The sequence below is a fragment of the Argopecten irradians genome, chromosome 15, assembly GCF_041381155.1.
Source record: "Argopecten irradians isolate NY chromosome 15, Ai_NY, whole genome shotgun sequence".
NCBI lineage: Eukaryota > Metazoa > Mollusca > Bivalvia > Pectinida > Pectinidae > Argopecten > Argopecten irradians.
Window position 1 is genome coordinate 18,682,486 of NC_091148.1, and position 17,072 is coordinate 18,699,557.

Here is a 17,072-nt window from a genome sequence, read left to right on the forward strand (position 1 = left end):
TGCAGGCTACTGTAAATAAAAGATATCTCAATTAATCCAAATATTACATTCTGACTAAAAGTATATTTAATTTATTGATATCTCATACTTAGTAATTATTTCATGCAAGATATTTCAGCGACCATCTGGATGTTTCCAAAAAATTGCGAAAATATCATCCTACATGAAAAATAGCTGGATTTTCTCAATGTCTAACATACAAATATATACAGTACATGTATGTTTGACTTTCTTGTTATTGTAGAATTGGAATGTCGGGACATCAGTAAAGTTTTATATATAATGTACGGGAATACAACTGTATGTGATATAATTAATTAGATACATGCATATTTACATGTGTATTGTTACATGTATCATCCTATAGAATTGACCAGTTTCTTGTGATATATTCTCTATATAGCTACATAAGTACACATGCCAACATTACAACTTAAAAGCATTATAGTCTTGATTGGGTTCTCCTAATAACGACAGGATGTAGAAGTTTTTTAGCTCACCTGGCCTGAAGGGCCGGTGAGCTTATGTCGTGGCGCGGCGTCTGTCGTCCGTCCGTCCGTTCGTCCGTCCGTCAACATTTCCTTTAAATCGCAACTAGTCATAGAGTTCTGTATGAATTGTAACCAAATTTGGCCACAAATATCCTTGGGTGAAGGGGAACAGAACTTGTATAAATTTTGGCTCTGACCCCCCTGGGGCAGGAGGGGCGGGGCCCAATAGGGGAAATAGAGGTAAATCCTATAAATCGCTACTTGTCCTAGAATTCTGCATGCAATGTAACCAAATTTGGCCACAAACATCCTTGGGGGGAGGGGAACAGAACTTGTATAAATTTTGGCTCTGAACCCCCGGGGGCAGGAGGGGCGGGGCCCAATAGGGGAAATAGAGGTAAATCCTATAAATCGCTAATTGTCTTAGAGTTCTGCATGGATTGTAACCAAATTTGGCCACAAATATCCTTGGGTGAAGGGGAACAGAACTTGTATAAATTTTGGCTCTGACCCCCCTGGGGCAGGAGGGGTTGGGCCCAATATGGGAAATAGAGGTAAATCCTATAAATCGCTACTTGTCCTAGAGTTCTGCATGGAATATAACCAAATTTGGCAAGAAACATCATTTGGGGTAGGGGAACAAAACTTGTATAAATTTTGGCTCTGACCCCGCTGGGACAGGAGGGGCGGGGTCCAATAGGGGAAATAGAGGTAAATCCTATAAATCGCTACTAGTCCTAGAATTCTGCATGGAATGCAACCAAATTTGGACACAAACATCCTTGGGGGAAGGGGAACAGAACTTGTATATAAATTTTGGCTCTGACCCCCCCCCCCCCCCCCCCCCCCCCCCGGGGCAGGAGGGGCGGGGCCCAATAGGGGAAATAGAGGTAAATCCTTTAAATCGCTACTAGTCCTAGAATTCTGCATCGAATGCAACCAAATTTGGCCACAAACATCCTTGGGGGAAGGGGAACAGAACTTGTATAAATTTTGGCTCTGACCCCCCGGGGGCAGGAGGGGTGGGGCCCAATATGGGAAATAGAGGTAAATCCTATAAATCGCTACTTGTCCTAGAGTTTCTGCATGGAATATAACCAAATTTGGCAAGAAACATCGTTGGGGGAAGGGGAATAGAGATTGTATAAATTTTTACTCTGACCCCCCCGAGGGCAGGAGGAGCGGGGACTGATAGCGGAAATAGAGGTAAATATTTGAATTCCTTTAGAAAAGAAACAATGAACCTGTATTCAAAACATAACTTGGCATTACAAACCAGGTGAGCGATACAGGCCCCCTGGGCCTCTTGTTATGATTTTAACTAATTCTTGAAATTGAGACATTTGGTAAAAAACAATTTACTCTTCCTGTGACACCTCTCCTAAAACTTTTGCAATTTTGTTCTTTATTCTGATCTCAATGTTGAAATTTATAAAGATGTAACATATACAAAATTATGCATAATTGTCTGTCAAAATGCATGAAATATATATAGTACTGTACTGTATATATTGATATCTCTCTATTTCCCTATTTTTGACAAACTATATGTAGCTCAGGTTAACGAATACAGGTAAGCACAGGTAAAATTGTTCTCCTATACCAATACTTTTCTTTGTTCTATAAAAAGTAGGCATATGGAGAACACACCGTGATATGAGTTTATGAGAGTGTGGGTGTATGGGTGCGACGGTGCGTGTGTTGAAGGGGTTAGAGGATTAGGGCGGTGTAAGGACATGTTATCCACTGTAACGTCCAATCGAGATAACATGCCGTGTTGTACATTTAAAATAAAATTATTTATATGTACTGTATGTCGCTTGTTAACTTAAGTTTTATATCTTATAGAATGTTATTTTAATTTTGTAAAGTCAAATAAGAGCTCAAGATGAATTTTGGAATTACTGTCAAAAATCCCTATTATTTATTACTGTCAAAAATCCCTATTATTTATTACTGTCAAAAATCCCTATTATTTATTACTGTCAAAAATCCCCCTATTATTTATTACTGTCAAAAATCCCTATTATTTAGGTCTACAGTGCAAAGTTATAACACATGGTCAAAACAAAAAGCCAAGTCTTGGTCTAAAATTTCATTTCAAATTTCTACTGTGTTATTAGTAATTTTTTTACATGTTTGCCCATGCATTTGAATGCTTTTCACAGCCTAATTCTTCATAAGTGATTGTTTTTAAAAGTTACTGAAGAAAAGCCGTTAAAATGTTCACCCAGTTATGACATGTACCTTTAAGGAAGGAAAATAAGCAAAACTTTCCACTCTCGGAAAAGTATGACGTTACACTTGCAAACACGTGACATCACAATTCATACCTACCCGCAAGGGCAGATAATTCTGTAATATGCAAATACAGTATTGATAACCACCAGATTTGATGAGAGATGTAAAAACCATTCAAATGGACAGACAACCATGTTTGATGTCTTATAAACATTAGTTACAATACAGGATTTGTTCACTGTACAGTTCCTGTTATTGATGTATGCTTAAATGGAAACACATATGCAGAAATCACTTTACAATTACTAATTAACATAAAAATGTTAAATAAAATTGATTGTTGGCCACAATTTGGCTTCATAGTCTGACCGTACATTGTATGTACTCATTTCACTGCACTGTTGATGCAAATGCCGGCATTATGATTTTTGGCAATATTGCTAAAATCATTTTTGGCTCCTATTTGTATTTGTAAAATTAAAACAATTATGCGTATAACTTGATAAAGAGTACATGATCGTTTACTTAGTAGATAAATGCACAATGTACAGCTACTTCAGAGGAAATGGTCATGTACACTTTGTCAAGTTATAAATGTACAACTATATGTATAGTTCTGCTTCAATCAGAAGAAATAATTTGACGGCTCAAACGGGCCACCGTACATTTGTGCTTTACCTGTACAGGATTTAAAATTGTGTAATGTTGATCTTCTATGCATAGTTGAGAGAATACATCTTGAAATGTCCTTTACACACACCAGTCTCGATATTTGATCCTTTGTTTTTTTAGATGGAATTTAAACAAACGCGCTGTTACGCTACTTATCCTAGAATCTGTGTAACTTTGTCTTCTTTCAAATAAAAATGAGATAGTTATTGTGACATTGTCACATTGGGCAAGTCTTATATAGTGTTACTGCACATTTTTTTCTAAAAGATGTATATGTCTGAAATTTCAAGCAACACATCAACATGCCGTGTCAGATTTTGACCCGAAGTGGAATCCAATATACATTTCTTTTTCTTCGTCACATATATCAAACGATGTTTTAAAATTCATATTCTAATAATAAATTTCTCGTGTGAATAAATTTAAAGTTTGAGAAAATCAACCAAAAATCTATGCCCATCTTGATCGCACATGTGCTCGTTTTGTACCGATGAAGTTAAAGTTAGAAATTGTACCGGGCCGCGGTTTCCGTCGAAGTCATTGTCTAATTTGTAAAGGCAATAGAAAACTTATTTCGGCATGTTATGAACTACAATTTGAGCATTTTGACCAATGTATTCTCGGTTTTCTAGGTATGTATAATACATAGAGATTTTGTTTATTTTGTATTAGGATTAAGTTTACTGTGTAATACACATTATACTTATTACATGTACTTAATCTACGAGAAAATTATTGTTTAAAGAGTGGATTTCTTTTAATATAAGTGGTCACACGTAAAGTTGACAATATCAACTACAAAAACTGTGAAATACAAGTATAAATTCTTGCTACTTGTTGCATATTTCGAGATACAATTTTGAAACTCCGCTCCGGCGGTTACGCCGTCTGACACACGACGTCAACAACTTAAAAATGCTCGGAATGAAGTTTTCATGATTTTACAACTCACTGAAAGAGAACAAAGATGTTGCCAAATGAATTTTTACTTACGATAAAAGTTGTTGGTTATTTTCTGTAGGTATACACCATGTAAAGAGTATCCCGATAACTCAAGAATTAAGGGAGATATTGCGATTTTCTCAACACCGACATGAAAATGCGTAGAAATGCGTAGTTGGGAGTTAAATGCGTAGTTAGATTCGACTGTTCTATCACTGGTAAGTCAATTTGAACACCTGAAACAGGTATAGTTTAAAATGCCGATTACTTAAACGATTACCGAAAAGTGTATTGCTTCTTTACTGCAGATTTTGTGATTATATCTTGAATATGCGAGCAGAATGTAATACTTCGTGTTTTTCGTGTCATTATAAATTAATGTGTTCAATCGTGTTTGTAACGGACACTTAACTACAAAAAAGGCCATTCCATTCATGAGTCTTTCACAATTGGTGAATTGCATTACCTTTGTTGAGGAAACTATTGACAAAGACACACTTGTAAACGTGTGTGTGCGTTATCCAACATTAAAGACCGCTTCATACAACCAGGATATTTATTTTTCATTTCGATTCAGTTTGTTCATTTAAGCGTTTCAGACACATTGATATTTAGTTAACTCGGTCGTAAACCTTGGGATTTTTGGGGGATTAATGGCCTCAGATATGGATCTACATAATACCCAACCTACTCTATCGGATAGAAGACCATGTCGATAACGGTAAGGTGTGATGTTACATGAAATATCAAAAATGAAAAAATGGAGAGATGACGGATGTAATTTGAAGGGATTTTCCGAGATACCAGATCTGGAGGAAATGTATTCCAGTCTTGAATAGTAGGGGAGAATGGGTGTTTGCGAGAGTCTGTTCTACAGTTAGGAAGAGTATGTGAATGGGCGAGTAGGGTGTAATGGTGGGGCAAGATATTTTTCTTTCCTTATTGTGTCGATATTGTCGGTCATTTCGTAAAACCTTGTGAAGCGTGCGTATGTCTGTCTATCGGCTTAGATGGGCCAAGGTATTGCAATCCATGTACTGATATCTGTAGTCAATATGAACCGATCTTTTTACCATTTAATTTATTGAATATATCAATAAAACCAAAACCCATGGTTATATTTTGTATTCAAATCAACAGAACACGGCAGTCAAATGATTTCGAGACTTGAATGCACATACCTCAACTTGTTCATTTGATGACAACAAGTTGTGCATGACGCTTTCTCACATGGTAGTCCCACTCTCGAAATAAATATAGCTGACTGAACAGTTGTGTTATTGATTAACATTTCTAGTAGACATTTTATGTATTATAGCGACTATGAAATATCGATTATATCTGAATAAAATGAATCTACATTTATAGAATGCGGCGTGTGTCTTTTGTCTCTGTGATGTTGAAATTCTACGTTACTCTAGTTAAGGCTATGAATGATAAATGAGTGATTACCGCCTCCAGACAAAGTTTAACTTCAACACCCCAGGATATGTAAAGCTTTGCTGAACCTGGACATGTGCTTAGGCTTACATTTGTCATTAGTGTTTCCCACAGGAAAAAAGGGCATGGTGATGGGTTTTAAAAAGGGCACCTTAACCGCGATAAATAACCATCAGAGGGGCACAAAGGTTATATCAGAAACATATATACATATGTATTTATATTTCTGGTTATATCGATGACTTCCAATACAAGGGAAAATCTTTAAAATTGTCTTGTTGTTTATTTTATTCTGGTTCAACATAATATCATTTAAATGCTTTAAACTCTCTGAGTTGCTAAGTAATATCAGAACATTTATTCAACTATTTTGGGCACAAAAAAAAAATTTTGAAAATTGAAATCTGCTGATCATATGATCATAACTATAAATGATTCACAAGAAATATCTAAATTTCATTTATATTAATTAAAAGAATGTGGAAAATGCGAAATATGCCTTAATTTCAATCCATGGTACACAATGGACATCAATATTCGTCACTGTTGCTTCGCATTTTTTTTCTCAATCTGGAGATCAATTAGGTCTATGTTTTTGTGTCATTTCGTAATATTTTATTAAAATAAAGTAAATAAACTACATGTATTATATCCAATACCAACACTTTCATATTTGTCTGAATTTTGTGAAATCGATATATAATTTAACTTATATACATTTAAGCCGCCATTTTATGCATCATCCTACATCTTTAAGTTTGAGAGTTACCTCCCTTAGTTTCACTACATCTACTTAGGGAACGAAACTAAGGGACGTAACTCTGATAGGTCGCAATGCAGCCTGATACTTGGCTCCTCCGCATTCGACGAGGAACATACCTAGGAAATGAACTCTGAAATTTCAAAGTGAACAAATATAAAAAAAAAAGTCATCGGGTATATATACCTGTAGGATATTTAATAAATGTTCATTTCTTATGATACATGAAACGAGTTAAAAAGGTTTTTATTTTTCCGAGTTAAAAACTAAAACTCCAAGACGAGTATCGTTCCATACAATCACCTAAATGAACGCAATTTTAGATACGTTTCATAAAAAATAAAAATAAAAATACAGCAACTTACATATCGAAGAATCTTAACTTTAAACTGTGTTGAAAATTCAGCGGAGGCCGCCGTTTTGTTATTACGTTCTGGCATCTTGATTTCTGGTCATTGTTGGATACTTACATTTCACTGCAGTACCCTTACCAAGTGCAGTTGGCAGTCATATAGACAATGAACTTCAAGCACTTATTATGACGTCATTATCACTGTGACGTCACAATTGGCGTGCCAGCGGTCCTGAAAAAGCCGCTGTGCAAATGGCTGTTCCATCCATGATGATAACGAACGATTATTTCATTAAAGATGCGAAATCCCTTGGGATTTCATCATAAAATTGTAATCAATTGTAAATATAAGCATATAACATAAAGAGCTAGTGCGCTTCATGGAATTTGCCACTGTCCGGTTTGCATTCATATTGACTATGAATGCCAAATGAAAGGCATTTAATGCTTTGATATTCACATTTTAATTGCAGTCCCACTATGTTACGTACCTTACCAAGCACAGTTGGCAGTCATACAACTATGAACTCTAATCGCTTATCAAAATGTCATTGTCATTGTGACGTCACAATTGTGCTAGCGATCACGGAAATCGGCTGTTTAAATGGCTGTTCCATCATTGACGATAACGAATGATTATATTTATATAGATTTATATAATTATTAATTATGGATGCAAAATCCCTTGGTACATTGTATTTCAACATAAAATTGTAACCTAATGTGACCTAATGTGGGACAGATCCAACACGAAGAGCGCTGGCTAACTTATGATAACTTTGCATGTGTCACTGGTGTAATATAATCGTTTAGCGTATTTCATTGGCTGGCTAGCGCTTCATGGAATTTGCCTCTGTCCATTTGGCATTCATTTTGGCTATGAATGCCACCTGAAAGGCGTTCAATGCTTAACTGAGTCAAATCATGATGAAACAACGAATTGCCAGCCAATGATATACGCTGAAAGGTAATATGACACCAGTTCGTGACACATGTGACACATGCAAAAATATTTCACGTGCGAATTCGCTGGACCAGGCGGATTATATGTGATAAAATAAATTAAAAAAAAAACAATGATGTATAATTATATTCAATGACTGTATATTAAACAATTAATAGACGTTATGAAATGATCAATTGGTCATTACATTTTCGATAATGTTGAAATGTTCTCAATATTTTTTTTATTTTTTTTTTTTTTCAGAACCGACAGTACGTTTTCTACTATGGATTGTCGCTATTGTTTCTGATGACGTTTGTCTGTTTTCTCTACTATGACGTACAAGAACGGGCATGGACATCAACCACTATCTGGGTACCAAATATGGCACCCCACAGCAACGTCACAAATACCTCGGACCACAAAGACGGGCGGCATTGGATAAAGCGTGAAAAACAAATCGTGAAACGTGTCCTATTTTGGAACTTCCCTTCGTGGCATAAACGGAATATTTTCGACGGTTGTGAATATAAATGTTTGATAACGACCGATAAGTCCAAAATTGACGACCAAGATGGTGTGATATTTCATTCTCCTTCTTTCAGGCCACCAAAGAAACCTCGGAACCAAGTGTGGATATTTTACGAGGTGGAGCCTCCCACTATTAGTCCCAATAATCACTTTTGGCGGCGTGTAATTAATTGGACAATTAATTATCGAAGAGATGCGGATGTCATAAGTCGTTACGGTTCATTTGATAGTAAACATTTACATTCTATTAATAGAAATGCAAGCCACATCGCTGAATTGTCGACACAGAAAAATGCTTCAGCGGCCTGGTTTGTTGGACATTGCAACACTCATGGCAAAAGGGAGTCGTTTGTAAGACTACTTCAGAGACATATGGACGTCAGTATTTACGGTCGTTGTGGGAATCGTGTGTGTGTAGAAACGGATGCAGCTAAAACATGGAGTAAGAATTGTCTTAAGAGAGTGGAGCATAATACAAGGTATTACCTATCATTTGAAAATTCATTATGCCGAGATTATATGACAGAAAAGGCCTATAAAGTGTTTAAGTCATATTCTTTGGTGCCAGTGGTTCGCGGGGGACTGAACTATTCCATTTACCTCCCTCCAGATACTTTTATTGATAGTTCTAGATATAACGACGCAACATCATTATCTAAATACTTAGTTGATATTAAAACTAATAAAACAGTTTTCACGCGGTTGTTTGAAAATAGAAATCTTTTCAAGACAAACTTTAATGATAACTGGGGACAAAAGCCATTTTGTGAAGCGTGCAGGCGCTTACACTATCCGGAGAAATTCCGGAGATTATACGAAGATGTCTCCACATGGGTCAGGGGTCAAGGTGAGACAGCGACCTGTAAAACCCCGACTGATCTCACCTGATAAATAAACTTGCGTTTTATACAGGTCTACTCTTCTCTTTCCTTTTTTTGTTGTTTTATGTCTCGAATCTGATGCATTGATGTATATTTTCATGTTTTTTTTTCTTTTTAAAAATGCTTGTTGATCTGTTACGTTGCTAGGAGATGTAGTGATGAATGATGGAAGATTTGTTCCATTTGTTTTTATTTAAAGTGAATAGTCGGGCAAAGAAAACCAGTCTAAATGCGTTCATTGGCCTTCCAAAAGTTCTTACATATCAAATAAAGAAAAGTTGAAAGCATTGAAAGCGAGGCTGCATGGAAAAGTAACCACGGACATAGTCAGCCGGGAGGACGTTTTAGGATTCCTATACTTTAAATTAATTTCTACGTAAGCAGACAGATTTTGACGAGAAAGTTTATTATTCTATTCCATAAGAAATTATACTGGATACATTCACACCATTTTTACCGACTTTAGCCATCCTTGCCCGACTGTTCACTTTAAGTTAAGCGGCATCCTATATTCATCTGACGAATCCTTTTATGACACACGAGCTTCACATGATCTATTGCGATCGCCTTTTGTCTGGCGTCATCCTCGATGTACCAGGGGTTGCTGTCACTGAAATTATATCTACACCTAGACTATCACAGTAAATCTGGCGGCACCTCAGGAGAGAAAAAACTGACCAATCACAGGCCTGCATAGATTTCCTTTCTTCTCCAAAACCACAGAATGCAATTTGTTGAAATTATGCAGAAATGTTGGGACCACAATGTATCATGGAGGAAATTGATATCACACTTCACATGAATAGGGAATCAAAACAACCTGGAAAAGATGCAACTACGTTTCACAGTTATCAGATCAAAATCAAAGGCCCTTTTTCCGCCGATTTTGTTACATATGAAATGAGAGACGTAAGGTTCGATAACAGAGTTGTCGTGAATGTTAACACGACAACTTTTACCTACCAACACGCTTATAACCGCAAGTTGAGTAATAAGGAAACTGACAGATACTTTTAAACGGTATTTTACAGTTAAGTAAATCCTGGCGTGATCTATCGACTGAGATAGATATTGACTGTACGAAAAATCATTTGAGTGAGAAAGTTTGGTTCAAACAGCCAAAAATCGGCAATTTCATCGCTAGTTTCTGTTTAATTCGACCTAGCGAACAAACGCTAAAAGTTGACAAACTGAGACACATTAAAAATTTAAGTAAGTCTGAACAAAACAGTATCTTTGTTTTTTTAAAATATTGTGAAGAACGACCACAAGACGGTCTTGAAAATTGATGGTTTTTCGCATGTTCCCAGTTATTTTCAAGCAGGAGATTTCGGGACTTGTGGGCCGCCTTCCTTTTTGGTTTGGTTGATATGTAAAAGAATAGGACTATCTTACGAAGATTAAGTGAGTCGTAAAAGAATCAAACTACCAGGTTTGAATTGGGAGCGCTAGTTTTATTCCACCTCCAATAGGTAAAAGAATAGGACTACCTTCCGACGATTTAGATAAGTAGTAAAATAATCATACTACCTTCAGACGTTTAGGATAAGTCGTAAAAGAATTAGGCTACCAATTTTGAATTGGAAGTGCTAGTTTTATTCCACAAGCAATGATATTTTGTCAATAGCCATGCAAACTTGATTTTTGTATTCCTAGACTTGGGTCTGTACCATGCTGAAATGAAAGGCTACAGAGTTTGATCAAATAAATGTACCTGACCTTAATTTAAGGCCACAGTGTCAAACGGGTTAAAATCTTCAAATGACTCCTCTATCAATAATTGACTGGCCTGCAGCCATGTGCATTGTGCATGTATTATGTTTGTAGTATGCTGGGATGAAGGGCTACTAATCATAAGTTTGATCAAATGTATGACTTTGACCTTTATTCCAGGTCACATTCACAAGGGTCAAATAGACTTAAATCGTAAAATGACTTTAATCGTGCGATATTGTTTCCTAAGCTGAACCGCTCTTTTCGAGACAATCGTACCTACAGGTGTCGCCCACTATAGTAGTTTAATCGACAAAATAGATCCAAGATCTGTAACATGGTCCTTTGTGCTTTATACTTCATTCAATTTCCATACACGTATGCTCTGCATACATGTTCATTTGTATGCATATGCGTATACTTGCACTTCTTTCGGAGAATTACCATGAGTAATCAATTCATGGTCCTTAGCGTCTCTCATTTCATTCGCAACATCCCTTAAGGTGTTGCTCAACTCACAGGGATCTGAGAATTAGTTACAGATTATATAATCATAGACCCACCAGAGTGCCCTAAGACCATTTTTAGACGTTTAAGAGGTCTAGATTAAAAAAAGCCCGATAAAAATCATACTCTACATGATACTATATATGAGGAGGGTGGAAAGCCTTAGATTCCAAATTCTAACCCGCCTACCTTTAGCGGCTATAAAAAAAAACACATTTTTAGTACATCTTCATAACAACGGTTACTACCGTTGGAAAGAGCGATAATCATCCTTTCAAAATCATCCTATACATCTATACAAAGTGCCGTCATTAAGACGATATAAGCCCCATTATGACAAACATCTTGAAGTCATCTAATAAAAAATGCATACTGGTTTCGTGGCTGATATAATATGCATGAGCGAGGCTTCGGCTGTAATCTCATTGGCCGGATATAAAAAGTCCACAGATGTATATGTTTGAATAGTAACGGCGAACTCCATATATAGATGTACAACGTCCCGAGAAGAGAGACTTTTTATAGCCGGCCAATGAGATTGCAGCCAAAGCCTCGCTCAGTTGAGTAATAAGGAAACTGACAGACACTTTTAAACGATATTTTAAAGTTAAGTAAATCCTGGCGTGATCTATCGACTGAGGTAGATATTGACTGTATGAAAATTCATTTGAGTGAGAAATCTTGGGTCAAACAGGCAAAAATCGACATTTTCATCGCTAGTTTCTGTTTAATTTGACCTAGCGAACAAACGCTAAAAGGCGGCAAACTGATATTCTACACATTAAAATTAAGTAATTCTGAACAAAATGGTATTTTTGGTTTTTGAAAATATTATGAAGAACGACTACAAGACGGTCTTGGAAATTGGTTGTATTTCGCAGGTTCCCTGTAAATTTCCACAGCAGAGCTTGTGGGCCGCCTTCCTTCAAAGCTATTCTGACCGATTGGATCGACGAGTGGACTTCACAAATTGATCGTATTTATGAAAATTCTGTTAATTCTTTTATGTATAATTATTTAAATTTATAAAACGTTTTATAATTATTGTAATGATATCCAAATATTTGTTGGGGATGGCGTTTATTGTTGGAATGGGTGCTGTTTGGGGCGTTCAACCGCACAAATAAATGCCATACGGCAAGCGCCACCTGGTAGGAGGAATGTGTTGCGTCACTTGAGTATCCGGTTTGAAGCGGTTGGTGTTGAAAGCCGCCTCGCTTTTCAAGTTACAATCGGCAATATCAGGTAAGTAGACCTAGTTGTGTATTTTACTTGTTATATCACTATCGGTGAATGTTAGTATTATTCATTATCTAATATTTGAAGTTGTTGTTGTCTAATATGATCGTTTTTCGTATGCCTACTGCAGTACCGAGTCTGATATGTGACAGCGAGTTAATCAAAACTCGTAAACTGACAGTGAGTTTAGATTGTAAAAATCTGCTGACTCTGAGACAGATGTCGTTTGAATAGGATTTTCCTAATATATTGCTTGATTATATGATTAAATTGCTAGCTACTCGTATACTAACATAGTAAACCATACCCGTTATCAGATGACGCACGTTTTGTTGACCAGCTGCAGTCTAAAAAAAGTTCCGACCAAACTGTACCTTAGTTCCGACCAAACTGTACCTTGGTGAGATAACAAGAAAGTGACGCGTCCATACGACAATATCTGGCAAGATGTAACCGTAAATCGATTATAAGTAACAAGTAAAGAAGACAAACCTGAAAAATCTAGTAGATTGACAATGGATATGATCAATATTATTTAAAAGGGACAGCAGTTTCCTACAGGACAGAGACGTACCCTCTTTCAGCACATCAGCTGTTGCCTTGGGCGTTTTATCCACTTTTCCATTGATCTTCCAGGTTCAGGAAAGGTTTTTAATGAAGCATTTCCAGCAAATTTACTAGGATGTCGATTGTTCCTGTTATATGTATCCCATCACCAACGCAACCCCGTATCTACAGTGTTGACGTAAACAAATGGCTGTCATGTCGGAGGGGCGGTACCAAGCAGTTTGATTGACAGCTGGCGATCCGCCAATGTACATGTACATTGCCTAACGTTAGCAATTAGTTACTGTACTGTATTATAAGGGAGGGGGATAATAACAGCAAGGTTTTAAACATTAGATGTACTGAATGTCAAACGCTCAACTTAACTGCAGCCTCTTCAGTTTCGAGCATTTGAAAGACCCAACTCAATTTGTAATTGTTTTTTTATATATATATTAATATCTATTCTAAAAATGAGTAGCCAAATTTCTCTTCTCAATATACAATTACATTTTAAACATTTAAGTCATTTCGGTTAAGGTATTCACTATTGAACCACTAAACAATATTTGTTATTTTGCTATTTGCCTTTTTTTCGTCTTTAATAAATAACACTTGGGCACACTGGTTTTTTGGAATACTAATTATCTTCATCAATATTTAATTGATTTTCTTTTCGGGTTCATAAACTATTCTTTTTATGCAATTAGGCATTTAGACATGCAATTTTACTTGGTAATAAATTCATTTAATTTCTTATTATGAAATAAATGGTAACTGAAATATGTGAAATATATTTCGGTTATAGAAATATAAAACCTGTGTAACTCAGAAAGAGAATCTTTTATACATTTGTTTTGGGAATGTGACCAAGTTAAAACCTTATCGAAAGATTTGACATACCATTGGATACATTATTTTTTCGATTTAGACAAAATAAAAAATAATCTTTTTTTGAATATGTTAATGATTTTAATAGCCCAGGTTTAAAATTGATAACCAAATTACTTTGCCTATAAAATATATTTACATATGTAAATGGCAATACAAGTCATTAAGTATTAATTCTCTAATGCATTGCATTTATGATCATTATAAAGTTCAAAGAAAGAAACAAATAAATTTCTAACTGCATGGAAAAAAATGGATTAATTAATAAAGAATCTTGACTAAGCTTTTATATACAGAAATTATTCCATTCAAATATGTACATATCTTTTTCATAAAAACTAAATAAATCTCTCGTACATGTCCGAGCCTCTGACTTGTGAACATCACATACATGTTAATTAGATAAATTACGAGTAGAGTAATAGTATTTGCTACTATACAGTTATATGTAGATTTATAATAAACCTATTGTAACTGTATCTATATATCTACCATCCATTTCGTTATGGTTACTTAATTCTATAACCTTTTTAGATTTTTTTAGCTGCATACACTGTATCTACATGTAAAATGTACTGGGTATTATGAAGATTAAGTTAGATTTTCTTTGACATACACAGTAACAATAAAAGGCTATTTCATATATTCATGTCTCTCGTCTTTTTTTTCTTTTTTTTTTCTTCTTTTATTTTTCTTATTTTTTCTTCTTGTCTGTGTTGTTTAAGTGTGAATGTGTGTTTGGTGTGAAATGGTGTGTGAGTGTATGTATGTGTCTCGGTATGGATGCTCTTTTGTATATAAATGTATCCTTATCTTCTGAAATATATCGTCTATATCAATGTATTAATGCATTTCTTTATATATCCCCCCTTTTTTCCTCAAGTATTTTTCAAGTTATTTTACATACATATGTCGTTATGGTATCTTTCTTTCGTTTTGTTTTATCTTTAACCAAGTATGAATGAGTGAGAGAATGCCAATATGAGTAAATCAGAGTGAAATAAGTTATAATCATACAGTTAAATTACGGAATCTAAATGCTGGTGTGAAAGTATATGTATGAGTGCATTTAATCATATATTTATTTACTGTATTAATGAAATGATATTTTGGCGAAATAAAACAATTACAAAAAATACTTCGTTATAGCGTTATAGGACAGTGTCATATTTATCTTTGCACAATGGTTAGACTTGTTTTTTGGGTTTTTTTAAAGGTTTTTTTTAATGATGACACTTTTTAATTGTCACAATGGCAATTTATATTATTCAACTACACACAGCTACATCTTCATTTTTTAATGACATACATTCCAACCCACTTGATATACATTATCGGATATCACAAAACTCCGTTTTATAATAATAGAATTAAAATCCCATGTAAATTGTATTCTTATATTCTTGTAATTATTCCCCATTTAGTAAATAGTCACGTTCGCCGTTTCAACAATCTCTCCCGGAGTTTATTGCTGTCCCCAGATGAATGTGAAGATTACTGCAGTACAGCACTGTATAATTTGATTATAATCGCCCAGCAATTTGATGATAATGATATATTATCCATGCAGCAATTATAAAATATTGTCTACTGAAATAATTAATGTAAGAGAACTGACTTCGGGCAGCCAGTAATTATTTCCAGTTAAGCAGCAATTGTTCCAGAACAGTACTGTTCAATTCTAGGTAATTGCACAACGCCTCTTTAAGTCTACTATGTTCGTATTACATGTAATTAGTTTTTTAACAGAGGTACGTTTTGAAGTTTCTTAACAGACGTGTCTCAGCAATCTAATTTAAGACGCTAACGACACGTACATGTAGCGCCCACAAAGGAGAAAACTATTAAAGATGCGCGGGTTGATTCGTATTTTTTTCTAACATAAACGCTGCGTAATCAGTGCGACCTTTCCTTTATATCATCCAATGATTCATTTGCGCAAGTAAAATCTGTCAAAAAAGGTTTCTTTCATTTCATCTTAATTGACAGTATTGCATAATGAGAGTTAAACTAAATGAAGGACAGACCCATATCTCAGGACATTAAGGAATATATATCACATTCTTCGAACAAACTTGTTTTCGTGCTAATTCGCAGTCACTTCATTTCGCGTTTTCAAATCATACGACTTTTCCACTGCGAGTTTGTTTACTTTGGAGTTTATTTTCGCACATTTCAATTGGCAACAAAAATACGCCAGGTTACAGTAACTAAAGATTCATCAAATTTAAATTCAACCTCAAAATGTCCAACGTCATAATCGAAGACCAAAACTAATCTGTTATTGTTTCTGGTACTGACTGATTCTACATTGTAATATTATTGTGTGTTGATCTTCATTTAAACATATCTATTGTTGAAATTACAGACAACATATGATAAGGCACAAGTTATTACTACTTACCAACGCCTTCTCTCATAATATATATATCTAGTCCGGTTCATATTTGAATTTTGCAACCGGTAGAGGGCGCGCTGAAACGGTAAACAAAAATGGACGACTGCCCACGAAAAGCACACGTCATCCTCTGTGTGCAGAGAAAATCAATTTGTAATTTCCAGCTGAAAACTTTTTTCTGTTGAATTGACTGATAGTTGGTTTTTTTTTTTAAAATTCAATCAGTGGATGAAACACTTTACCGATTTTTCGGTAAGCCTCGATTTGAGATCACAAAACTGAAATAGGAACCGGACCAGACGCTCGTTCAGCGGCGACACAAAAAGGAGGATCTGCTATAGGCACTACTAAAACATAATGAAATGCTTATTTGGTGACAGAAATATGTACCGGCTATGTGGATTTTATTTGCATATTTCGTCACAATTTACAAGCAACACAGCAATGTACCACTCAACAGACACAACCTAGGTTAGGACTGAAGTATATACACTTTATATCAACTTAGTAGTGTTCAACTACACC

General features: G+C 35.4%; 1 protein-coding gene across 4 annotated transcripts in view; it reads left to right on the forward strand.

The window, feature by feature from the left end:
* The window catches only part of LOC138308427 (alpha-(1,3)-fucosyltransferase C-like), a 37,034-nt gene extending 27,749 nt beyond the window's left edge, over positions 1–9,285 (forward strand). For 3 of the 4 annotated variants that reach the window (XM_069249406.1, XM_069249407.1, XM_069249405.1), the window contains one exon: positions 8,106–9,285. In XM_069249406.1, coding sequence (XP_069105507.1) covers positions 8,106–9,260 — 1,155 coding nt within the window. In that variant the 3' untranslated portion in view covers positions 9,261–9,285. Of the gene's footprint in view, positions 1–4,602; positions 5,068–8,105 lie in introns of those variants that run through there. The other variant, XM_069249408.1, reaches the window with a different exon arrangement.
* The last annotated feature ends 7,787 nt before the right edge of the window (positions 9,286–17,072 follow it).